Genomic DNA, 26,928 nt, shown 5'->3' on the forward strand with positions numbered 1-26,928 from the left:
AGATTGGGGCACCTGGGTGGCTCAGTGGGTTAGGGCCTCTGCCTTTGGCTCAGGGTCATGATTCCAGGGTCCTGGGATTGAGCCCCAGATCCGGCTCCCTGCTCAGTGGGGAGCCTGCTTCCTCCTCTCTCTCTGTCTGCCTCTGGGCCTACTTGTGATCTCTCTGTCAAATGAATGATAGAAAGGCGGAGGGGGAGAGAGAGAGAGAGAATCTCCAACAGACTTCCCACTGAGCGAGGAGCCCGGTATAAGGTTCTACCTAAGGACACTGAGATCATGACCTGAGGCAAAATCAAGAGCTGGGAGCTTAACAGTTTGAGCCACCCAGGCACCCCTTGGTTAAAAGATTTTTTAACTACAGGGGTGCCTGGGTGGCTCAGTGGGTTAAGCCTCTGCCTTCAGCTCAGGTCATGATCTCAGGGTCCTAGGATCGAATCCTGCATTGGGCTCTCTGCTGGGCAGGGAGCCTGCTTCCTCCCCTCTCTCTCTGCCTGCCTCTCTGCCTACTTGTGATCTCTATCTGTCAAATAAATAAATAAAATCTTAAAAAAAAAGATTTTTTAACTACAAATTTAATTTCTTTAATAAATATTGGATCTGGGTACCCCCACCCATCCCACCCAAAAAGAGAAAAAAAGAAAAAAGAAAATAAATACTGGAGTATTTATTTATTTGTTTATTTTTCTTTCCTTCTTTCTTTTTTTTAAGATTTTATTTATTTGACAGACAGAGATCACAAGTAGGCAGAGAGGCAGGCAAAGGGAGGAGAGAGGAGGAAACAGCTCCCCGCTGAGCAGAGAGCCAGATACAGGGCTTGATCCCAGGACCCCAGGATCATGACCTGAGCTGAAGGCAGAGGCTTTAATCCACTGAGCCACCCAGGCGCCACAATACTGGAATATTTAGATTATCAACTTTGTTTTTTAAAGATTTACTTATTAAGAGAGAGGGAGGGAGTGAGGGTGTGTGTACATGGTGGGGAGGGGTAGAGGAAGAGGGAGAGAAAAATTCGAGTGGGCTCTGAGCTGCATGGAGCCTGACAGGGGGCTCAATCTCAGGACTCTTGAGATCAGACCTGAGCTGAAACCAAGAGTCAAATGTTTAACTGACTATACCACCCAGGCACCCCTCAGATTATCAACATCTGAATGAGTTTCAATAGGTTGTATCTTTTAAGAAATTGGTGAATCTCATCTGAGTTATCAAATTTATATTCATAAAATTGTTATTTATTACACTTTTGCTATTGGTAAAGCCTATAGTAATGTTCCCTCTTTCATTCTTTTTCATCCCTCCCCTTTATTCCTTTTTTTTTCCCCTAAGGATTTTATTTATTTATTTGACAGACAGAGCACAAGCAAGGGGGAGGTGCTGGCAAAGGGAGAAGCAGGCTCCCTGCTGACCAAGAAGCCCAATGCTGGACTCGATCCCAGGATTCTGCGATCTTGACTGGAGCAGAAGGCAAGCACTTAACCAAAATGAGCCACCCAGGAGCCCCTTGTTTTTAAGATTTTATTTTTTTAAGTAATCTCTACACCCAATGTGAGACTCTAATTTACGACTTGGGACTCGAATTTATGACCCTGAGATCAAGAGTTGCATGCTCTACAAACTGAATCAGCCAGGCACCCTACCATTGGACATCTTAACCTTGAGCCTCCTAATCCTATCATCTATTCTCCGCACAGCAGGCATAAGGATATTTTCTTTCTCTTTCTTTCTTTCTTTCTTTCTCTTTCTTCCTTTCTTCCTTATTCCCTTCTTATTCCCTTTCTTCCTTTTTTTTTAATATTTATTTATTTATTTGATAGAGATCACAAGTAGGCAGAGAGGCAGGCAGAGAGAGAGGGGGAAGCAGGCTCCCCGCTGAGCAGAGAGCCAGATGTGGGGCTCGATCCCAGGACCTTGAGATCATGACCTGAGCTGAAGGCAGAGGCTTAAACCACTGAGCCACCCAGGCACCCCTCTTCCTTTTTTTTTAAAGATTTTATTTATTTATTTGACAGAGACACAGTGAGAGAGGGAACACAAACAGGGAGAGTAGGAGTGGGAGAAGCAGGCAACCCACAGAGCAGGGAACCCCACCCTGGGCTCAATCCCAGGACCCTGGGATCATGACCTGAGCTGAAGGCAGACTCTTAACAACTGAGCCACCCAGGCCCCCCAAAGAAGGATATTTTAAATAAAATTCACATACTTTTTTTTTTTTTAAGATTTTATTTATTTATTTGACAGAGAGAGATCACAAGTAGGCAGAGAGGCAGGCAGAGAGAGAGGAGGAAGCAGGCTCCCTGCTGAGCAGAGAGCCCGATGTGGGACTCGATCCCAGGACCCTGAGATCATGACCCCAGCTGAAGGCAGAGGCTTAACCCACTGAGCCACCCAGGCGCCCAAAATTCACATACTTTTTAATGGGTCCCAAAGCCCTGCAGTATCTGGTTCTCCTCCCTTCCTGGCCTCATTTCCTACCATTTTTCCCCTCAACCACAAATCTCCAGGCATACTGATCACCTTGTGCCTTATGTTCAGGAAGTTTATTTCCTACTCAGTGCCTTTGCACTTGCTGTTCTTCCTGCCCACAGCACAATGCCCTCAGATATTCCCATGGTCTGATACCTCATTTCACTAATGGTCTCAGTTTACATATCATTTCAGAGCCGACTTCCTGGCTATCACTGTAAAATGACAATCCTCATTCCTCTTGAACCATTTCTCTCTCCATTACTCTGTTTGGTTCTTAAATTAAGTTCTACTTCCACTTGTCTATTTCCACAGACTAAGCTACACGTGGGTAGCAACACTATCTTACTGACTACTTTATCCCAGCACAAGGCTTGGCACAAGATAGGTGCTAAATAAATATTTGTTCAATGAGGGGCGCCTGGGTGGCTCAGTGGGTTAAAGCCTCTGCCTTCGGCTCAGGTCATGATCCCGGGGTCCTAGGATCGAGCCCCGCATCGGGCTCTCTGCTCAGCCAGGGAGCCTGCTTCCTCCTCTCTCTCTGCCTGCCTCTCTGCCTACTTGTGATCTTTTGTCTGTCAAATAAAAAAAAAAATTTGTTCAATGAATGAATGAATTCTCTCCTTTCCTAAATATACTTCTATGACTTCCAGGGTTATGGATGGGAGGGGTCAAAGGGAGACTCGAAATACTGTTATTTGCACTCCCATAGCCCCTTGTGTCTCCCTCTACTCTAATAGTTCCCTTATTTGTTTAACAGATATTTATGGAGTACCAACTCTGTCCCAGGCACTGGTGAAAACCAGAATGCTTTTATGGAGCTCCTGGCCTACAGAGAAAGATGAATGGTAATCCAAAAATGGGGAAAATAAATGCCAAATGATAAATAGATCATATGCCATGAAGAAGAGGTGCATGGTATAATAGGAGCAGATGTCAGGAGTTCTGGTAAGTCTGGAGGGTTCGAGAGGGCTTCCCTGAAGAAGTACCAGATAAACTGATGCCTTAAGAGTATGTAGGAGTGAAGTGGGGGGTAATTGTGTGGAAGGAGGACTATGGCTCCTAGTTTGAGGCCAGAGCTCTGCATGCACTGGGACTCCAGAGGCCTGCCTGGCCAGCATGAGGGTGATGGAGATGTGGCCATAGAAGTACGCCAGATCTGATTAGGCAAGACAGGATAAGGGGAAGGCATTTTTCTTGTCCTCCACCTCCAGAGGGCAGTCCATTTGTGGCTCCAGGCTGGGAACCACAACCTTCCTTTCATTCTTTTTCTTTCTTTCTTGCTTGCTTTTTTAAAGATTTTATTTATTTATTTGACAGAGAGAGAGAGAGAGAGATCACAAGTAGGCAGAAAGACTGGCAGAGAGAGAGGAAAAGCAGGCTCCCCACCAAGCAGAGAGCCCCATGCGGGACTCAATCCCAGGATCCTGGGATCATGACCCGAGCGGAAGCAGAGGCTTTAACCCACTGAGCCACCCAGGCGCCCCAACCACAATGTTTCTGATCATCAGGGTCTGTGAGTAGGAGTTTCTAAATCAGTTTCTTGCTTCAAAGATTTTGAGAACCACCGAATTAGGGGCCAGTTTCTCACTAAATGTTTGACAGATTAACTCATGCTTGTTGGGCTCAACAGGGTGGCAAAACACTTCTCTGCAGCCTCTGACTGGGCAACTGATTTATGGCATATGATCTTAGGCCCTTAACTATCTTCCCTCCTTCCTTGCTTTCTCCCAGACTTAAATCAGCAAGCATTCCTTTCTCTTTCTTTTTTAGATTTTTAATTTTTTATTCTTATTCTTTTTCAATTTATTTATTTTTAAAGATTTTATTCTTTTATTTGTCAGAGAGAGAGAGGGATTGAGAGACAGAGAGAGAGGGAGAGACAACACAAGTAGGGGGAGCAGCAGGCAGAGGTGAAGCCAGCTCTCTGCTGAGCAAGGAGTTACATGGGGGACTTAATCCCAGGACTCTAGGATCATGACCTGAGTTGAAGGCAGCTGCTTTACTGACTGAAACACCCAGGAGTTCCCAAGATTTTATCTATTCCTTTTTTTAAAAAAAGATTTTATTTATTTATCTCACAGACAGAAGTCACAAGTAGGGAGAGAGGCTGGCAGAGAGAGAGAGAGGAGGAAGCAGGCTCCCCAAGGAGCAGAAAACCCGATGCAGGACTTGATCCCAAGACCCTGGGATCATGACCTGTGCTGAAGGCAGAGGCTTAACCCACTGAGCCACCCAGGCACCCCGATTTTATCTATTCCTTTAGAGAGAGTGAGCAGGCAAGTGAGCAGGTCCAAGCAGGGAGAGGGGCAGAGGGGAAGGGGAAGAGAGAGAGAAAGAGAGAGAGACACTCTTTTTTTTTTTTTTTAAAGATTTTATTTATTTATTTGACAGACAGAGATCACAAGTAGGCAGAGAGGCAGGCAGAGAGAGATAGGAGGAAGCAGGCTACCCGCTGAGCAGAGAGCCCGATGCGGGGCTCGATCCCAGGACCCTGAGATCATGACCTGAGCCAAAGGCAGCGGCTTAACCCACTGAGCCACCCAGGTGCCCCGAGAGAGACACTCTTAAGCAGGCTCTGCAGAGCCTGCTTTGCACCCAAGTGCAGAGTCTGTCTTGAGTCTCAATCCCAGGACCCTGAGATTATGACCTGAGCTGAAATCAAGAGTAGGACGCTTAATCACCTGAGCCATCCAGGCACCCCTTAAGTTTATTTTTTTTTTCAAAGTAATCTCTACACCCAACGTGGGGCTTGAACTCACAATCCTGACATCAAGAGCTGCATGCTCTTATGACTGAGCCAGGCATGTGCCCCAAGACTTTTTTTTAGAGGGTGGGAGGGGCACAGGAGAGGGAGATAATTCCAAGCAGGGCTCCACAGACAGTGTGCAGAGCCAAACTCTGGACTTAAACCCACAACCCCAAGATCAGGATCTGAGACAAAATCAAGAGTAGAATGCTTAATGGACCAAGCCACCCAGGCACCACCCCCCTTTTTAAAAAGATTTTTTATTTTTAAGGAATATCTATGTCCAACGTGGGGCTCGAACTCATGACCCAATGATCAAGAACTGACTAAGCCAGTCAGGTGCTCCTCAGCAAGCATTACTTAAACATCTATATCATAAAAATATTTAAAATGTTGCAGCTGGGGCACCTGGGTGGCTCAGTTGGTTAAGCATCTGCCTTTAAAAATAAGCATCTGCTTTAGGCTCCACTCCTGATCCTAGGCTCAGGCTCAGCTCAGAAGGAAGTCAGCTTTGCCTCTGCCCTTGCTCCTTCTCTCTCTCTCTCTCACCTGCTCTCTGTAATAAATAAATAAAATCTTTAAAAAAATAAAATAAGGGGTGCCTGGTGGCTCAGTGGGTTAAAGCCTCTACCTTCGGCTCAGGTCATGCTCTCAGGCTCCTGGGATCATGAGCAGGAGCAGAGAGCCTGCTTCCTCCTCTCTCTCTGCCTGCCTCTCTGCCTATTTAGGATCTGTCTGTCAAATAAATAAATAAATGAATCTTTAAAAAAATAAAATAAGATGCTGTAGTCATTATATCCCAGACAGCCAAGTGCTAAGAGAAGGCAAGGCAGTACAGAGCAGGATTCAAATGGTAATGGAATTTCTATAAATTAAAAAAAAATTTTTTTTAAAGTAGGTTCCACGTGCAATGTGGGGCTTGAACTCAGGACCCAAAGATTAAGAGTCACATGCTCCACTGACTGAGTCAGTCAGGCACCCCAACAATGGAACTTTAAAAAAAAAATTTTTTTTAAGTTATTTATTTATTTATTTGACAGAGAGATACCACAAGTAGGCAGAGAGACAGGCAGAGGTGGGGGGTGGGAAGCAGGCTCCCTGCTGAGCAGAGAGCCCGATGCGGGGTTTGATCCCAGGACCCCAAGATCATGACCAGAGCCGAAGGCAGAGGCTTTAACCCACTGAGCCCCCCAGGCTCCCCGACAATGGAATTTTTTTGAGCACCTACTATGTACTAGCAACTTCTAGGCAGAAAGGGTAGAGGCTAAAGGGGATAGTGAATAGGAATAGAAATTAGAAGGAAAAAATAAAGGAAGTGCCATAATAACTGCAACATTTTTAAAACATAGCAGGGGGGCACCTGGGTGGCTCAGTTGGTTGTGCTACCGACTCTTGGTTTTGGCTCAGGTTATGATCTCAGGGTCCTGAGATCAAGCCCCCACATTGGGCTCCCACTCGCACTCAGCAGATAGTCTACATCCTCCACCCTATGCTCTCTCTAATCAATAAATAAACCTTAAAAAGAATCTAGCAGGTGCTGTATTTTTCATGCAACGGTCTTGTGTGCTGGGTCCTATTATGAGCCATTTGCTGAGCCTCAGAAAGATGAAATAAATGACTTGTCTGAGGCTATATAGCTGGTAAATGTGAAGCCATGGTGTATACCCAGCCTGTCTGGCTCTGGTGTGTGGGCTCTTGGATTTAACACCATTTTAGAGTGTACATAGTATGTAGGTGTTGAAAAATATCCAATTATCCAAAACTTGGAAGTAAAGCAAAAGAATAGCTTCATGGAACTCCAATTTGCTTTTCCAGTTCACAATATGCATTGGCAACCTTGTCTTTATCTTTTTTTTTTTTAAGATTTTATTTATTTATTTTACAGAGAGAGATCACAAGTAGACAGAGAGGGAGGCAGAGAGAGGAGGTAGCAGGCTCCCCGCTGAGCAGAGAGCCAGATGTGGGGCTCGGTCCCAGGACCCTGGGATCATGACCTGAGCTGAAGGCAGAGGCTTTAACCCACTAAACCACCCAGGCGCCCCTTGGCAAACTTCTCTAATTACCACAAGTAGATCTGCCTACTTTTCAAATATTGTATATTATTTTCTACAGTTTATTTCACTAGTTCTCCATTTAGGGCATTCAAGCCAATTTTGATTTTTTCTTTTACAATTCTTATGTAAACTTCCTTCCTTCCTATGCATCTTTTTGTACACATAAGCAAATATTTCTTTGGGATGGAGACTCACTGGTGGGATTTCCCTTTTTTTTTTTTTTTTTTTCTTTTTAAGATTTTTATTTATTTGACAGAGACAAAGCAAGAGAGGGAACACAAGGGGCGTCTGGGTGGCTAAGTGGGTTGGGGCCTCTGCCTTTGGTTTGGGTCATGGTCCCTGGGTCCTGGGATAGAGCCCCACGTTGGGCTCTCTGCTCCGTGGGGAGCTGCTTCCCCCTCTCTCTCTGCCTACTTGTGATCTCTGACTGTCAAATAAATAAATAAAATCTTAAAAAAAAGAGACAGAGAGAGGAAACACAAGCCTGGAGAGTAGGAGAGGGAGAATCAGGCTCCCCGCTGAGCAGAAGGCAGATGCTTAATGACTGAGACACCCAGGTGCCCCCCAAGTGGAATTTCCAATCGAATGCATGAAACATGGCAACTCATTGCTTGTTTTCTTGATTATGAGAGAGGTTGAGCATCTATTTTTATTTATTTTTATTTTTAATTTATTTTAAAGGTTTATTTTTTAATTTGACAGAGAGACACAGCGAGAGAATGAAGACAAGCAGGGGAACAGGGAGAGGGAGAAGCCAGGACTCCCACTGAGCAGGGAGCGAGATGTGGGGCTTGATCCAGGATCCTGAGATCAGGACCTGAGCTGAAGGCAGATGCCCAACAACTGAGTCATGCAGGCACCCCGAGGTTGAGCATCTATTTTTTAATGTTTATTAGCCATACAGATTTTCTTTTCTATGCATGGTCTCCTCATCCTCTTTGTTCATCTTTTACTTTCTTTTTTATTTTTTTCAAGATTTTTATTTTCTTATTTATCAGGAGAAAGAGCACAAGCGGAGGGGTTGGCAGGCAGAGGAAGAGGGAGAAGCAAGCAGCAGGAGAGGGAGAACCAGGCTTCTCACTGAGCAGGGAGCCCAATGTGGGCTCAATCCCAGGACCCTGGGATCACGATCTGAGCTGATAATAGATGCTTAACTGACTGTGTCACCAAGGCGCCCTTGTCTATTTTTCTTTTTAATTTAATTTAAAGTAATCTCTATGCCCAATGTGGGGTTCAAACTCAGGACCCTGAGATCAAGACTTGCATGCTATACTGACTGAGCCAGCCATGTGCCTCCATTCATTTTCTATTAAATTATCTTTTTCTTCTTGGTGTATAGGAGTTGTTTATTTCAAATATTGATCCTTTGTTGAATATATTGCAAACATTTTATCTCTGTCTTCTGCTTGTAAAAGGAAGCAAAGTTAAAAGAACTTTGTTTATGGTGTTTTGTATATAGAGGAGTTTGGAATTTTTTTTTTAATTTATTTTTATTTATGTATTTATTTATTTAAAGTAGGCTCCATACTCAATGTGGGGCTTGGGACTCCTTACCATGAGATCAAGGGCGCATGTTCTACCAACTGAGCCATGCAAATGCCCTGGAATTTGTAATTTTTAATTTGTTTAAAAATTTTTTAAAAAGATATTATTTATTTGACAGAGAGAGTGAGAGAAAACAAATAGGGGGAACAGTGGGGAGAGAAAGAGGGACAAACCGATTTCCCACCAACTGGGGAGCCTGATATGTTGCTCCATCCCAGGACACTGGGATCATGATGATCCCAGACAAAGGCAGACGCCTAACCATCTGAGCCACCCAGGTGCCCGCCCCTCTTGTTTTTGTTTTTTTTTTTAAGAGTTGCTATTCTTTTTTTTTTTTTTTTTAATATTGTATTCATTTATTTGACAGAGGGACAGAGATCACAAGTAGGCCGTGAGGCAGGCAGAGAGAGAGTGGGAAGCAGGCTCCCCACTGAGCAGAGAGCCTAAGGAGGGGCTCCACCCAGGACCCTGAGATCATGACCTGAGCCTAAGGCGCCCCTCTTGTTTTAATTTTAATTCCCGTTTTTGAGTCGAGTTTTTGGAAATCTGTTCAGAGTAGCTCAAAATACCGGGTCAGGGGCGTCTGGGTGGCTCAGTGGGTTAAGCCTCTCCCTTCGGCTCAGGTCATGATCTCAGGGTCCTGAGATCGAGCCCCCCCATCGGGCTGTCTGCTCAGCGGGGAGTCTGCTTCCACTCTTTCTCTCTGCCTGCCTCTCTGCCTACTTGTGATCTCTCTCTCTCTGTTTAATAAACAAATAAAATCTTAAAAACAAAAAACAAAAAACCTACATTTAAAAATACCGGGTCAGGGGCGCCTGGGTGGCTCAGTGGGTTAAGGCCTCTGCCTTCGGCTCGGGTCATGATCCCGGAGTCCTTGGATCGAGTCCCACATCGGGCTCTCACCTCGGCGGGGAGCCTGCTTCCTCCTCTCTCTCTGCCTGACCCTGCCTACTTGTGATCTCTGTCAAAGAAATAAGTAAAATCTTTAAAAAAAAAAAAAAATACCGGGTCAGAACTCCTTAGGTTTTAGGTTCTAGTCCCATTTCTGCTTTCTGCTAATAATAAGCCGTGGGCAAGCTGGTTGGTGAAAAAGGCCTTTTTTCACGTATAGAAAAGGGAAAGTAATTCCTCTCTCCCTCATTGTGAGGATTAAATGGATGAGTGTATGGAAAACAGCACCAGAAGATGATAAAGGGCTCAGTAACAGAAATGATATCTAACAGTTATTAATATCATGATGGCGACATTTTAGACATTTGGCACAGAAAAGGCCAAAACAAGGAAGTGACTTACCCAGGGACATGCTTCGCGCGACCAAGCTTTAACCTGGAGAACTCAGGTGCGGCGCTGTCCCCTCCTCCCTAAGCCCCGCCCCCTACGGCCTCGCCTCCTCCTCCTCTGCCATGGCCACAGCCGGAAGCCCAGTGCTAGACGAGTGGGCCTGGCGCGTGATGAGCGCGCGTGACACAGGAGGGGCGGGTCTGAGAAGCTGGATGCGTAGGGATAGGGCGTCAGGTTCGCGCGGAAGGGGAGGGGCAGGTCAGGGGGCGGGGCTTAGCTGGAACGGGCCTTGGGGCCGGGCTTCCGCGTGCGTTTGTCCGGCGGGCGAGGGTGAGCGGCGGGGGCGTGCCCAGCGGCCGGGGCGGAGCCAACCGGGGGGCGGGGCGGCGCGCGGCCTAACGGCGGCGTTGGCGGCGGCAGGAGCAGCGGTGCTTTGGCTGGCGGACGTCGCGGCTTCTGGTTCCGCGGCGGCTCCGGCGAGCGACCCGGGCCGCGGGTGGAGGCGGGAGGCGAGCGGCGGAGGCGATTGGCGATGGTGGGCGTCCCTGGAGCGGCCGCCTTCCAGCGTAAGCAGGGCGGGAAGGCGGGAGGCTGAGGGGGGCGTGTGAGGGGCCTGCTGCTCCACAGGCTTGAGCTCCGGAGAGGCCCCCGGCTCGAGGCGGGGTTGGGGAAACTGAGGCCCGAAGCAGGGCCCTGGATCCAAGGTCACGCGGAAGGCCGGGCCTTCCCGGGTTCTCGGGACCGTCCGGGCGCTTCCTGCGCCCCCGGAGGGCTCGTGGCTCGGGATGTGAGTGAAGCTGTGGGGATCGCGGCCTCGGATCCCAGGCCCTGCCGGCGTCCATCCGACTTAACGGCGGACAAGGATTGTTTTGTTCTCCCGGCGGTGGGGCCCCTAAGTCCGGCTCCTAGGGAAATATTACACACGCCCAGTCTCAAGGGGTGTGTGGCGGATGGTGGAGGAGGCGAGGATGGCCTCTTTGAAGGGGGCCTGTTGAGTGCAGGCTCGGGTCAGATTGCCTGGGTTCACATTCTGGCTCTACCGCTTAGGGGATGTGACCTTGGGTCTGCCCGACCCTCAGTTCCTCCTTCTGCAAAATGGGAGTGTGAAGAGCATTTCAACCCCCATACCCGCCGCCAGGATTTTGGGTTTTGTGGGGCCAGTAGAATGCTTGGCACAGACTGGAACATACACAAGCGTGAAAACTGTTACACTGTAGTCGCTAATAATCCGCATCGAAGGTGAACCTCCCTCGGAAAAGCCCAAAATTGGGCTCTGGCTGTATATTCGTTTAAAATGTCTTAGGATAGTCCTGCTTTATGAGCCACTTGTTTTTCTTACCTCCGTTTCTCTATTCCCCCATTTGTCTAGTGTTCCTCCTAGAATTTTGAGATCCTTGGGGGAGGGGTGTTATCTCAATAACAAGAGTAACATTTTAATTGTTTCTTGTTACAATAGCAGTCGTCAACATTTTTTGAGCAGTAGGCATTTTGCATTCTCTTCATTCAGTATTTATTATATCATTTATTAGGTAAAATGCCATTCTCGGCCCTGGGAATACAGCAAAAAAAAAAAAAAAAAAATGGATAGACCAAATTCAGTCTTTGAGTTTGGTTTGGGGAGCGGGGGGATACAAGGTAAATGAGGAAACATAAGATTGTTTTGCTTGTTTTCTCTTTATTTAATCCTGGTGATAGTGTAAATAAGAGTTAAGTATTTGGGGGCGCCTGGTTGGCTCAGTCGTTAAGGGTCCGACTTTGACTCAGGTGGTTCTGGGATGGAACCTGGCGTGGGGTTCCCTGCTGCGGGGGAGCCGTGCTTCTCCCTCTCCTACTCCCCGTTTGTTTTCTCTCTCTGGCTCTGTCAAATAAATATAAAATACAATCTTTAAAAAAAAGAGTTAAGTATTTGAATATGTCCATTTTGCAGCAGATGAAACTGTCGGAATTGTGATCTAGCTGCAGGACCGGACCCTCAGTCCATATAAAAGGGAGGCTTTACACCGCCTCTCTTCTTTGACACTCATTAAAAGTTGAAGAAATGCAGAGTAGGTGCATCCAGCATTGCCTCTTCGTATCTAGTCTGCAGTTGGCTGCTTTTCATAGTTTGATCCTTTCCTCTTGGAGGTTATAACAAAAGAGAGGCTGAGGTGACTCTTTTTAGGTCTAAGATGCACCATCTCTGTAAAGGAAAGGACTTGTAATCCAAACTCCAGTTTTTTACCTCCACACCTGTTCCATGCAATTTTTGGTTTAAAATATACCCCCAAAGTACAGTTTTTGGTTTTATTATGTAATGAAGATTTACTTATTTAGTTCTTAATAGAATTCTATATTTCATTCTTAGCATGCTTAGTGCACTTTTTCTTTTAATCGGGAAGCATAAGTTTCACTAAAATACTGAGGATTTTTTCAGTGATGTTTCTCCACTGTTAGATTCAGTTAGATTCAGCATTGACCATCTGCTACGCACCAGGCCCTGTGCTATTGTAGGGCTTACAAAGACGAATAAAGCAGATTCTTGCCTCTTGGAGCTTACCTATGGTCTTGCTTGGCTAATGTGTTTAACTGAAGTGCTGGGCAGAGAATGTAGGAGCTCAGAGTCCTTGGGGGAAGTAATCTAGAGCATTGGCTTCAGATGTTTTCAGTGTTCTTTCAGTAGATAGGGTTAAGTGTGCACACATGTGAATGTTTTAAGTTACAATTACAGTGCTAACTGTAGTGTGTATTATGTACATTTTATAACATGTGCAAAAATAGACATTTTGTAAAGGATGAACTAAGACAAAAGTAGAAGTTCCAGTCTTGTGAATAATAACTATGCATCTTGGGGGTGGGGACCATTGGTCTTGTAGAGGGACCTTTTCAACCCATGAGATCTGTTGAAATTTACTTCTGGAGTTGTGCCTAGGTGGAAATTTTGGGGTCCAGTCCTATTAACTTTGAGACTTGGGGCACATTATTTAACCTTTCTGTGCACTTCATTTTCTTCATCTGTTAAAATTGAGTTGATGAGGGGCGCCTGGATGGCTTGGTTGGTTGGGTGGCTGCCTTCAGCTCAGGTCATGATCCCAGTGTCTTGGGATTGAGCACCAAGTTGGGCTCCCTGCTCAGTGGGAGCCTGCTTTTCCCTCTCCCTCTGCCTGCCCTTCTGGCTGCCCCTGTGCCTGCCTCTGCCTACAAGTGCTCTTTTCTCTGTCAATAAATAAAATCTTTAAAAAAAAATTGAGTTGATGAGAGTTCCTGCCCCATTTACAGTTTTGTGATGATTGATAATCTAAATATGGTAATGTAGGGGCGCCTGGGTGGCTCAGTTGTTTGGACGACTGCCTTCGGCTCTGGTCATGATCCTGGAGTACCGGGATTGAGTCCCACATCAGGCTCCCAGCTCCGTAGGGAGTCTGCTGCTCCCTCTGACCTTCTCCTCGCTCATGTTCTCTCTCACTGTCTCTCTCTCAAATAAATAAATAAAATCTTAAAAAAATAAATAAATATGGTAATGTATATAGTAGTATATGTAGAGTACTTAAACTGTGCTCAACCCACCATTTTGGGTGCTGCTTGTGCCTGAGGATACAAGGAAGACTTAGGATCTCAGAGTGTAATAGGGGCCCTGCACCTGTGTATAGGTAATAAAGTGCTTTAAGTGCTCGAAGCATAGTCTCTTGGGAATACAGGGTAGGACTAACTGATTGTTCTTTGAGGGTCCAAGTAAGGTTTAGGAAAGGAGGTGACATTTGAACCAGGCCTAAGAAGGAGAGGGGCTTTTTCCAGCAGGAGGAATGGTGGACCTCTTTAGGCAATGAGCAGATACTTGGATACTCTTGAGGGCTTCGTGAGCAGTCCGGGAGATCTGGACCTTCAGGGAACCTGATTAAGCTTGTATACCTTGTTAATAGGATAACAAACAGTGCGTTCTGGCTGGAGTTGTTGCTGTCAGGGGCCAGATGGCAAGGAAGCCTATTCCAGAACTTTTCACAGCACCACAGCTCTTTTCTCTCTGATGACACTTACCTCATTCAGCCTTCTTAGTAATCTAAGAATATAAACTCCTAAATGTAAGCTTCATAAGAGTTACAGTATCCGCATTAAAAATAATAAAGAAAAAGCTTTTATTTATTTATTTGGGGTAGTGAGAGATCACAAGTAGGCAGAGAGTCAGGCAGAGAGAGAGGGGGAAGCAGACTCCCAGGACCCTGGGATCATGACCTGAGCTGAAGGCAGAGGCTTATTAACCCACTGAGCCACCCAGGCACCCCCAGTAACTTTTCTTTTTCTTTTTTTTTTTAACCTGACATTTGTCTATTAGTATGAAAGAAGAGTTGTTAAAGTGTGCCTGAAAGACTTACTGGAGGGTTGAATTAGGTACCTTCCATTTTCTCCTCGAGGTCTACTCTCCATCTGTTGCTTGTTCTCTGCCCTCGGAGGCTGGCTTATTATATGAACTATATTGAGAGCTTCCTTGCCATCTAAGGTTAGGAAGTTTTAATTTCCCTGTTTCCTTCCTATTGATACTGCCTCGGGCTGGTTATGTCCCTTGATGAAGATTTGCTATTCCTCTAAAGGAGGTTCTCTCTACAACTCTACTCCTAGATTTGGAGTTTTTATTCCTTTGTTCCTCCAGTTTACAAGTGTGCTCTCTAATCCCAGGATACTACTCTCCCTTGCGATTATCACCTTTATAGGCCTGTTATTAAACCCTTCTTGATTTATCCTTACTCTGGAGTATGGCATCTTTCCTGCTGGGACCATGACTTGATTGAAGCTTGTGTATCTTGGTAATAGCGTAACACCTCAAACTTCTACTCCGGGCTCACTCATATACTGCCCATTCTTCCAAGATACTCATCTAAACCCAGCTTAAAGCAGATTTATAAGTTTATTTTTTTATTTAAGTAATCTCTACATCCAACATGGGGCTCAGACTCATGATTTCTGACTGAGCCAGCCAGGCACTCCCGTAGCAGATTTTAGAAGCAACAAATCAGATGGAGAAGAGGAAACTTACCCCAGGTAAGCATACTGACAATGAGAGATAGGGTCTCTCTTTAGCCCTTACCTACTATGCCACACTAATGCATTTAGTCATTTTTCACCAAACTATTGGATAAGAGGGAAAAAAGAAAAAAAACTTTAACTCCTAGAAACACAGTAATCTGTGACCGCGCAGTCCAGATCAGATAAATTGCAGTTAGTAGCCTATTTAAAAAGGCAGAGATATAGATGAGGCAGGTTGTTGATCATAATGGAAAAAGAATTTGCAAACTTTGGGTTTGAGGCCCAGTTCTGGGAAGTTTTTCAACTTCTGAGACTCCATTTCTTTATATAAATGAGGATAATTCTTGCCTAATAATAACTAATAGTGAATGTTTATTCTGGGTCATGCATTTACCTTTTGCCTTTTAATCCTCCAATCTTTTAGGTGGGTAGGTATCCCGATTTTACAACTTGTGAAATTGACTTAGATGTTAATAGAACTAATAAATGACAAAGCCCAGATTAAAATCTAGATCCCAGGGTTTTGGGATCAAGTTCTGCATCGGGCTCCTTGCTTTTCTTTCTGCCTACCGCTTCTTCTGTTTGTACTCCTGCTTTCTCTGACAAAAAAATAAAATCTTAAAAAAAAAAAAAAAACTGTCTTGACCATCAATGAATGGGAAAATCACACCCTAATTTCTATACTCTGACACTGAATTTCCTATACTTTAAAGGTCATCCAAGTTCTCAGAATACAGCATTTCTAAGGGAAGGGAAGCAGTGCTTGTAGATATCTAAATATTACTGCACTACAGAACTTTTTCTGGTTATTTCTTCCCTTTTTGAGGGAGATGCTCAAAACCTTTGTTGCCTCATGTTGTATGCACCCCACCGCGTTTCCCATCTCTACCCCGTGGCAGAGTAGTGTGAAATGAGCTGAAGGCTTTGAGAGTAATAATACTGCTATAGAACTTTACTTACTTAATAGTCACTTGCTGTCTGCATGTAGATTTAGAGTTGTTACTTCAGTGAGTCTTTGTGTAGAATTGGGCATACATTTTCCTACTAGTAACAAAGTTATGGGGGTACCTGGCTGGCTCAGTCACTAGAGTGTGTGACCCTTAATCTCAGGGTCCTGATTTTTTTTTTTTTTTAAAGATTTTAATTATTCATTTGACAGACAGAGATCACAATGGGCAGAGAGGCAGGCAGAGAGAGGAGAAGCAGGCTCCCTGCTGAGCAGAGAACCCAATGTGGGGCTCGATCCCAGGACCCTGGGTTCATGACCTGAGCATAAGGCAGAGGCTTTTAACCCGCTGAGCCACCCAGGCGCCCCAGGGTCCTGATTTTAAGCCCCACTTTGGGCATGGAGCCTACTTTAAAACAAACCAAAACGGGGCGCCTGGGTGGCTCAGTGGGTTAAGCCGCTGCCTTCGGCTCAGGTCATGATCTCAGGGTCCTGGGATCGAGTCCCGCATCGGGCTCTCTGCTCAGCAGGGAGCCTGCTCCCCTGTCTCTCTCTCAGCCTGCCTCTCCATCTACTTGTGATTTCTCTCTGTCAAATAAATAAGTAAAATCTTAAAAAAGAAAAAAAAAAGAAAGAAAACAAACCAAAACGAAGTTATCCTTTGATTTTTCAGTTGTTTGGAGGGTTATTGACTTGTTATTTTGAGAGTTGGAACTGACTTATAAAATTGAATCATGTTTTAGGTATTTGTAATGATTTGTCTTATCTTTGACTATCAACTATTGAGTGCTTTTGTGCTGGTTTGGAACCTGTTGGCTTTCCTCTATACAGATTGACTTTAACCTTATTCTTGAGTATTAAGCCTGTGCGGGACATGCAGATCCGAGACTTTATGATTAGTTATTTGAATTCAGTGAATGCTTTTAGGCAGGAAAGGTCATTTAAAAGATAGTGTACAATAAATGAATGCAGCACTAGGATAAGATGAGTTAATTCACTAAGTTCATACCTCTTCCAGGATAAGGAAAAAATGGGAGGAAAGCGGTGTGGGAAAAAAAGATTCCTTACCTGCCAGTTTTATCCTCACTCCTTAGTTTTAGAGTATTGTTTTGAATCTCATGTTATAGAAAGCAGTCACTGAATTGTAAAGATTTACTTCAAATTTGTGAAACCTGGAAGGCTTAATGAGGGACAGTCTCTTCCTGGTTATTGTTTCTGCTTTGGTAAGATTACCAAATTGGGCCTCAGTGTTACTCTACTGACTGGCCCCATGTGCAGTCTGAGCTAGTGTATGTACATGTGACAGATCCTGTCTCTGGGTTTTATTATGGCTGGTTAAGTAGTTTTTTGCCTTAGTCTCTGGTTTCTGTCTTCTGGCCCCTTGAAGGCCTTGAGGCTATCTGAAATTATAGGAGTTGGGGTACCATAAATTAAACTTGTGAAATGAGTGCATTGCAGATGTGTCAACTGAATCAGACTTTTAAGTCCAGTTGAATTTTTTCTTTTTTTTTTTTTAAACAAGTTAAATTAAACTCATTTTTTAAAAAGGATTTTATTTATTTGACAGAGAGAGACATAGCAAGAGGGGGAACCACGGGTAGGGGTGGGCAGGGAGTGGGTGAGGCAGAAGCAGGATTCCTGCTGAGCAGGGAGCCTGATGCAGGGCTCCACCCTGGGATCATGACCTGAGCTGAAGGCAGGTGCATAACAACTGAGCCTCCCAGGTACCCCAGTTGAATTCTTTAAAAAGGGGTTCTTTGCTAGGTTTTGTGCTGGGTGTTGTTCATGTATGTCATTTCATGTAATTCTTGGAACAGCCTTGGGAGGGAGTTAGTATCTCTGTTTTACTGATGAGGAAGTAAGGATCAGAGAACTTAAGTAAATTACCCAAGGTCACACAGTTAATCAGTAGCAGATGCACTATTCAAACTTGGTTCAGTCCTGGTGTCGAATTCATTCATTTTACGTTGAGACCTGAGTCCAAAACCTACTGTTTTTACTATCTACAAGACTACTTTTTACTAACTAGACTGGAGGTTTTAGAGGTGTGTTCCTTGGACCTTGGTGTTTCTGAACATACTTGATTTCCTATCATCTTTCTTCAGGAACTTTCTTTTCTCTTATTTCTTTCTCTTATTTCTAGCTCATATTTTAAAAAAAAGTCCTAGGAATTGGAATATGATTTAGAGTACACTACTGTGCTAGATCTTGGTCTTGTTCAGAGGTATCCTGAATTAGAGATGAATTAAAAAAAAAAAAAAGGCAACAGAAACTCTCAGCATCCTTTACCAATTCATCCCATATGTTTCCTGATTTTAGCAGTGAAACAGATGATGGCAGTGAACATCAAAAGCCCATGAAATGTCCATATTAATTTTGCTTGGCCGCGTGAGGAGCTGTCAAATACGGATCATCCAATATAGTATATAGATTTACAAAGTGAACCTTTAGTTTGAAATGTGGCTCTAGAAGATTTGATTCTACTTTTCTATTTTGTGTTGCCATAATTAAATGCAGAAAAAAGTAAAATTTAGAAAAACCCAGAGCCAGGTATCCTTCTGTCTGCATTTATAGCTCTGGAGTTGGCTAGACCTTTCAATTAAATGAGCGGATGGTGACAAATATGTAATCTGACCTCTTCAGCAGCTCAAGTGAAATGTTAGTACCAGGCATAGCACAGCTCCCTTGACACACTACCTTGACCTTTTCCTCTCTTACAAATGTTTCCCTTACTCCTTTGTTAACTTAGCCATCTCCATGCAGAGGTCATGCCTGCTTTTAATTTTTTGAAGCCATGTGACAACAGACATTGAACGGCACAGATTTATTCATTTTTACCTTATATCCATAGGACTACAGTAATCATACAGTTACCTCTAATTCCCATGTATTTTTTTAAATTTTTCTTTTTTAAAAGATTCTATTTATTTGCCAGAGATAGAGCGAGAGAGAGCACAAGCTGGGTGGGGGTTGGCGTGCAGCAGGCAGAGGGAGAAGCAGGCTTCCTGCTGAGCAAGGAGCCCAATGCAGGACTTGATCCCAAGGCCCTGGGGTTGTGACCTGAGCCACAGACACTTAACTGATTGAGCCACCCAGGCATCCCTCCCATGTATTTTTTTGATAGTTTATATCCTAATCACTACCTGCCCTTTGCCTCTCCTTTCCATAAAATCTTAAATACTAAGTGACATTTTTGTCCACCAGAAATGTGCCCAGGTTTTCGGTCCTTAATATTGAGAAAGTGATTATGTCTTTGATTTTGTTTCCCTCTAGAGAAGTGGAACCAACCTTGCAGGGTTAAAAGGCAGGCATAAAGCAAGTCCTCTTTGTCATTGAGAATAAAGGTAGAGATGGTTTAGGAGAGGGAATTTTTTTGAGTGGTGAGGGAGATGTAGAAGAGGTGATGCTGGTTTTAGTTCCTTCAGCATTCATTCTCCAGCTGTCTAGAGCAGCTTAGGTCAGCAGCTCCAGTCTTTTAAGTTTCACCTTAAATTTCCCTTGGTGGGTTGGTCTGGCTAAGTTTTTTTTTTTTTTTTTTTTTTTTAAGATTTTATTTATTTATTGGTCAGAGAGAGAGCATGAGCAATGGGAGGGGCAGAGGAAAAAAAGCAGACTTCCCTCTGAGCAGGGGAGCACAATGCCAGACTTATCCCAGGACCCTGAGATCATGATCTAAACCAAAGGCAGATGCTTAACTGACTGAGCAGCCACCCAGGCATCCCTAAGTGTTTTTGTTTTAAATTAAGGAAATTTCATTAATTTATTTTGAGATTTATTTATTTGAGAGAGACAGAGCACATGTGTGCAGGAGTGGGGAATGGCAGAGAGAGAATTTTCAGACTCCGTGCCTCACGTGGGGCTCAGTCTCACGATCCGTGAGATCATGACCTGAGCCGAAATCAAGAGTTGGATACTCAACTAAGTCACCCAGGCGCCTCTGTTTAAGTAAACTCTATGCCCTATACAGGGCTTGAACTGAACGACCTTGAGTTCAAGAATCTCTTACTGGGGTCGCTTGGGTGGCTCAGTCAGTTAAGCATCTGACTTTGGCTCAGGTCATGATCCCAGAGTCCTCAGATGGACCCCCACTTTGTCCTGCCTTCTGCTCAATGGGAAGCCTGCTTCTCCCTAACTCTGCCTACTGCTCCCCCTGCTTGTGCACGCTAGCTCTCTGTCAAATAAGTAAATATATCGATGTTAAGGGGGAGGAAAAAAAAAGTCTCATGCTCCACCAGCTGAGCCAGCTAGGTGCCCCTGGCTAAGTGGTTTTAACTATACTCTTTATCTTTTCTTAAATATGATACAAGATATGTAAGTTATTCTAGAAAAACACAAACTCAAATATGGGGATTTGCATTATAAAAAGTTTTTGTACTTTTAAGTTTGTATTTTACCATGATTTTAAACTTAAGAAAAAGTCACAAGAGTAGTAATTCCTGTTTCTCTTTATCTTGATTCTCCAGATGTCAACACTTGACTATTTTTCTGTTGCTGTTTATATTGCATATTCCTTTTCTGAACTTTCTAAGTCTAAGTTACAGCTGTGATACCTCTTTACTCTTAGGATATTGTCTTATAGAACAACAATATACCTATCAAAATCCAGAAATAGTCTTGATATAGTAGTATTATTTAATATGCAGACTTCATTCAAATTTTGCCATTTGTTCCAGTAATGTTCTTTATTGGAAAAATATTTTTTCCTAGTCTAGGATCCAGTCCCAGGATATATTATCATATTTAGTTTTCTTGTCTCCTTCAGTTTGGAAGAATCCTTTGGTCTCATCTTTTGTGACTTCGACTTTTTTTTTCTTTTTTAATAACATAGGCTATTTATCTTGTAGAATGTCCCTCACTTTGAATTTTTTTCCTTATGAATTAATTCAGATTTTACATATTGGCAGGAGTGTCACATAGTGAAGTTATGTGTAGTTATGTGTTTTTCAGTGCATCGTATCAGGAGGCATGTGATGTCCATTTGTCCAGGATTATTGATGTTAACTTCGATCACTTAAGGTGTTGTCGGCTAGTTCTCTCCACTGTAAAGTTATTATCTTTTACTTTTTAATGAGTAGGAATCATGGGAGGAGATACTGAGTTTATTTAAATGTCTTGTTACCAAACTTTTGCCTCCTAGATTAAGCATCTCTTGATAATGTTTGCCTGAGTCAGTTGCTACTATGATATTTGGGCTATGATTTGCTATTTCTTTCTTTCTTTTTAAAGAATTTATTTATTCATTTGACAGAGATAGGGGAAGACAAGCAGGGGAAGTGGGAGAGGGAAAAGTAGGCTTCCTGCGGAGCAGGGATCCTAAATCGGGGCTTGATCCCAGAAACCTGGGATCATGATCTGAGCTGAAAGCAGATGCTTAATGACTCAGCCACCCAGACACCCCTGATTTTCTGTTTCTATTAGTTTTTCATTTACTTGTTTTTTTTTTTTTAAAGATTTTATTTATTTATTTAGAGATCACAAGTAGGCAGAGAGGCAGGCAGAGAGAGAGAGGAGGAAGCAGGCTCCCTGCTGAGCAGAGTCTCAGATGCCGGACTCAATCCCAGGACCCTGAGATCATGACCTGAGCTGAAGGCAGCGGCTTAACCCACTGAGCCACCCAGGCGCCCTTTTCATTTACTTTTTAATGATAACTTTATAGAACATTTTCTTAACCATATTTATTTATATAAATAATGGGTTCTTAATTTTAGTCAGTGGGATATAATCTTCTGTTTTTGTGGAAAAGTATTTTTTTTAATTTTTAAAAATTTTTTAAATTTTATTTATTTGTCAGAGACAGAGCACGCAGAGGCAGGAGGAACAGCAGGCAGAGGCAGACCAGACTTCTGGAGAGCATTGAACCCAATGCAGGACTTATCACAGGACCCCGTGATCACGACCTGAGCCGAAGGTGGCGACTGAGTCACCCAGGCATTCCAGTACTCTCTCTTTTTTTGAAGATTTTATTTATTTTGAGAGAGAGAGAGAGAGAGAATGCAAAAATGAGCTGGGGGAAGGGCAGAAGGAGAGGGAGAAGCAGACTCCCTGCTGAGCAGGGCGCCCAATGTGGACTCAGTCCCAGGACCCCAGGATCATGACCTGAGCCTAAGGGAGGCACTTAATGGACTGAGCCACCCAGGCACCCCTCTTGGATACTCTTTTTTTTTTTTTTTTTTTAAAGATTTTATTTATTTATTTATTTATTTGACAGAGATCACAAGTAGGCAGAGAGGCAGGCAGAGAGAGAGAGAGGAGGAAGCAGGCTCCCTGCTGAGCAGAGAGCCTGATGCGGGGCTCGATCCCAGGACCACAGGATCATGACCTGAGCTGAAGGCAGCGGCTTTAACCCACTGAGCCACCCAGGCGCCCCTAGGATACTCTTGATTTAAAATATTTATTTACTTTTACAGACATTTATTAAACCCCTAGTACCTGATGCTGGGGGATATGAAGAGAGTTCTAAGGTCCTGAATTTAGATGTAGTCCGGTAGAGGGGAGAGACTGATAATCTCAGTATCAAATGGTAAATAGTGATAGTAGCATGACAAGGACCACCAAAGTTAGGCATCTGACCTAATGTATAGAAGCATTTGTGGATATATTTAAAAAAAAAAAAAAGGAAATGATGCTTGTCTTGAACCAAATCTGGTTTTCCTTTTCCAGCTTTTTAAAAAATTAATTTCTGGACTGGCAGTGAATTTTTTTTTTTAAGATTTTTTAATTTATTTTGAGAGCAAGAGAGTGTGCCCCTGAGCATTGCGGGGAATAGGCAGAGGAAGAAGCAGGGAACCCGATGCAGGACTCAGTCATAGGACCCTAGGATTATGACCTGAGCCTAAGGCAGACTTTTTTTTAAAATTACTTAATTTATTTTTATTTTTATTTTTATTTTTTTAAAGTTTTTATTTATTTATTTGACAGAGATCACAAGTAAGCAGAGAGGCAGGCAGAGATAAAAAAAGGGAAGCAGGCTCCCTGCAGAGCAGAGCCCCAGATGTGGGGCTTGATCCCAGGACCCTGGGATTATGACCTGAGCCTAAGGCAGAGGCTTTAACCCACTGAGCCACCCAGGCACCTGTGGACTGGCAGTGTATTTACATAATTCAACCCTTAAAGGTTACGAAGTTGGGGGCCTATTGATAGTAGTGACATCTTGCCTGGTACTGTAAACTTACTATATGAACAGCTATAAAAATTCTGGCTGATGGAATTGCCTTGTGTAGATGGTTGTATGGCACATTAGTACCCCTGACCGATTGCCATTAGCATGAAATACTGAGGTCTAACCTATTTGCTAGGCCATCGAGGGTTTTAGTGAGTGGTTTAACTCAAAGAATCAAGTTAAGGAGGGATGCCTGGCTTGTTCAGTCGGTAGGGCATGTGATAGCTTCATCTCAGGGTCCTGAGTTTGAGTCCCACATGGGGGTAGAAATACATTTAAAAAAAAAAAAAAAAAGAATCAAAGAAGTAGAAGAATAGTATAGCTCAAAATCTTGGGAATTCTGTAGGTATTGCTTACATCTTTTTTCACCTAATTTTGAAGAATAGGAAATACGGTATACAACAGTTCAGCTGATTGTTTTATTAAACGGCTTCCTCAACTCTATACTACTAGTAAGCTTTCCTTTGTTTTAAGCCTCTGATTCTAGATGACTGGAAAACTGGTTTTCTTCTGAGGTGAGAGGATGGGCAGATCATTGGTGTGTGATCAGAATTACCTTGGGGAGTTACTAGAATATCAGTGTGACACCCATATTATGATACATTGTGTGAGAGGATGTCTGGTATGTTTTTGGAAATAGCTCCCGGGTGATTCTCTACCATGTCTTCCTGGTGAACAGCCATTGTTCGAAATAATTTCTGTCCTTTCCCTCCTGCCATCACTTTATATTCAGGGATGCTGATAAAATTACACTCCTTTGTCTGTCTGCTAGTGTGAAGGAAAAGTTGAGATGGAACTTGGTATCCTGTAAAGACTTCTAACGTACAGTGCATCTTGACAGCAAACATGTGTAACTCATATTGTCAACTTGCTGATCAACTTTTCCTGAGGAACTCTGATCTTACGTTATTTTCGATTATTGTTGATTATAAACTTCGTGGTGTATTTTTAATTTTTTTTTTAAGGCAATGCCCTTATATATATATATTTTTTTAAGACTTTATTTATTTATTTGACAGACAAAGATCACAAGTAGGCAGAGAGGCAGGCTGAGAGAGGAGGAAGCAGGCTTCCCGCAGAGCAGAGAGCCCAATGCGGGGCCGGTCCGATCCCAGGACCCTGAGACCATGACCCGAGCCGAAGGCAGAGGCCCAACCCACTGAGCCACCCAGGCGCCCCCGTGGTGTATTTTTTTAATGAAGTGTTTTTTTTTTTTTTTTTTTGACAGAGATCACAAGTAGGCAGAGAGGCAGGTGGGGGGTGGGAGGAAGCAGGCTCCCTTTTGAGCAGAGAACCCAATGCGAGTCCCCGGACCCTGGGATCATGACCTGAGCTGAAGGCAGAGGCTTTAACCCACTGAGGCACCCAGGTGCCCCCAACTTTGTGGTGTATTAATAGAAGTCATCTTCTCATTTGTATGAAACTGCCTTTAATCAGTACTAAAACAGTGATTGAATGCTCTGCTTTAGCTATCTGTGTCCTTGAACTCACTTTGAACATCTGTTATGTCCATGTAGTAGATAAACAGATTTTTTTGAGAAGGAATCCTCTAAATATAGGAAAGGCAAAAGATAAAGGATCTTTGAAGTCCTTCTCATTGTACAGTCTCTGGTTCAGTGAATTAAAAGACAATAAATCCTAAAGGACTACTCTAAGAAAATCCTCAGACCAGATAACACAGTACATGGTATCTAACAACCTTAGCAATTGCTTATTTGTTGGTTTGGTGCCTGCAAATAAATAGGAGAATTGCAGATTGTTAGGACATGCAAAGTTTGGAGATAGCAGTTAGATAAAATTTAGTTTATTAGTCATTTTTTTTTTTTTAGTCATTTTTTTTTTTTAAGATTTTATTTATTTGAGAGAGAGAAGGGGCACAAGTAGGGGGAGTGGCAGGCAGAGGAAGAAGCAGGCTTCCCTGCTGAGCAAGGGGCCCAGTGTGGGACTTGATGCTAGCACCCAGGGATCATGACCTGAGCCCAAGGTAGATGCTTAACCATTAGGACTCCCATCAGTCATCTTTTCTAATTAAGGCTGTCATTTTCATTTTCAAAGCAATTGAAATTCTCCAATTTTGTTTTATTTTTGAGATGTATTTTTTAATTTTTTTATTGTAAGTAATCTCTACACCCAGCGTGAGGCTCTTAACTCATAACCTTGATGAGATCAGGAGTTGCATGCTCTTCCAACTGATACAGCCAGGCGCCCCAAATTCCCCAATTTTTAAGAGCACATGTTGGTTGTGGCAGTGAGAGCTCTAATATGCAGTAATCAAAGCTTTTTTTATTGTAGCACATGTTCATAAATGCCAATTTGGAACTCAGTGCGTGACGAGATTGTCTGGATGGTTGATAGGGATTTGTATAAACCAAGAGGGGTTTATTTAAACTTGTGTCAAAAATAGGAGATTAGGGGGCTCCTGGGTGGCTCAGTCGTTGGGTATCTGCCTTCGGCTCAGGTCGTGATCCCGGAGTGCTGGGCAGGCTTCCTGCTTTTACCTCTCCCCCTGCCTATGTTCCCTCTCTCACTGTGTCTTTCTCTGTCAGATAAATAAATAAAATCTTAAAAAAAGAAAAATAAGAGATTGGTATCCCATTAAGCTTTAATTGGTTGACTGCAGCTTTTGAGCTTGGAGGCTGGTGAAGAGTTAATTTATTGTGTGAGCATTTAATTAGGTCAGTGTGGAGGACGGACTTGTTTTAGGAAAAGGATCTCTTCAGATATTTATTCATTTGCCAAATCATTCCTGTTTACATGTGAACCCTTTTCTTGATTCCAAGGAAAACAGGCAGACAATCCATGCCAATTAAATATTAGAACATGACAGATTGATTTTGATCCCACAGATTAAGAGGGAAAAGAGGGGTTCAGGTTTTATTAAATTTACCCTGGTTGATGATTTTTTTTTAAATTTTATTTATTTATTTGACAGAGAGAGATCACAAGTAGATGGAGAGGCAGGCAGAGAGAGACAGAGAGGGAGGGAAGCAGGCCCCCTGCTGAGCAGAGAGCCAGACTCGGGACTCGATCCCAGGACCCTGAGATCATGACCTGAGCCGAAGGCAGTAGCTCAACCGACCGAGCCACCCAGGCACCCTGGTTGATGATATTTTAAGAAAGAAACTTGGGGCGCCTGGGTGGCTCAGTGGGTCAGGGCCTCTGCCTTTGGCTCGGGTCATGATCCCAGGGTCCTGGGATTGAACCCCACATTGGGCTTTCTGCTAAGTGGGGAGCCTGCTTCCTCCCCTCTTTCCACTTGCTTCTTTGCCTACTTGTGATCTCTGTCTGTCAAATAAATAAATAAATAAATAAAATCTTCAAAAAGAAAAAAAAAAAAGAAACTTATGGGAGTGCCTGGGTGGCTGAGTGTATTGGGGCCTCTGCCTTTGGCTCAGGTCATGGTCTCAGGGTCCTGGGATTGGCCCCCTGCTCAGTGGGAAGCCTGCTTCCCCTTTTCTCTCTGCCTGCGTCTGTGCCTACTTGTGATCTCTCTGTCAAAATAAACAAATAAAATCTTAAAAAAAAAAAAAAACTTATGTGAAAAGATCTGTTAGTAACAGTTGAGTAAATTTTTTCTTGTTTAAATAGGTTCTTGTATCTGGGTAGTATGGCGTAGTGAGAAAGCATCTTTGGATTGGTTTTCTTAAACACTTGGATTCTAGTTTACAGGTGACTGAAGGTATGGCTTTATAATTCACTTAATCATGGATTTTATTTTATTCTTTATTATTCTTTTTTT

General features: G+C 43.5%; 2 protein-coding genes across 5 annotated transcripts in view; one reads left to right on the forward strand and one right to left on the reverse strand.

Moving 5' to 3' along the window:
* Positions 1 to 10,146, reverse strand: part of SNTA1 (syntrophin alpha 1) — an 87,319-nt gene extending 77,173 nt beyond the window's left edge. The window contains exon 1 of the mRNA XM_082746003.1: positions 10,102 to 10,146. Coding sequence (XP_082602129.1) covers positions 10,102 to 10,111 — 10 coding nt within the window. The 5' untranslated portion in view covers positions 10,112 to 10,146. The remainder of the gene's footprint in view (positions 1 to 10,101) is intronic.
* Positions 10,147 to 10,394: 248 nt separating this feature from the next.
* Positions 10,395 to 26,928, forward strand: part of CBFA2T2 (CBFA2/RUNX1 partner transcriptional co-repressor 2) — a 150,344-nt gene continuing 133,810 nt past the window's right edge. For all 4 annotated transcript variants that reach the window (XM_082745980.1, XM_082745981.1, XM_082745983.1 and 1 more), the window contains exon 1: positions 10,395 to 10,655. In XM_082745980.1, the coding sequence (XP_082602106.1) occupies positions 10,622 to 10,655 (34 nt within the window). In that variant the 5' untranslated portion in view covers positions 10,395 to 10,621. The remainder of the gene's footprint in view (positions 10,656 to 26,928) is intronic.

This window comes from Mustela nivalis (assembly GCF_964662115.1).
Source record: "Mustela nivalis genome assembly, chromosome: 8".
NCBI classification, from domain to species: Eukaryota; Metazoa; Chordata; class Mammalia; order Carnivora; family Mustelidae; genus Mustela; species Mustela nivalis.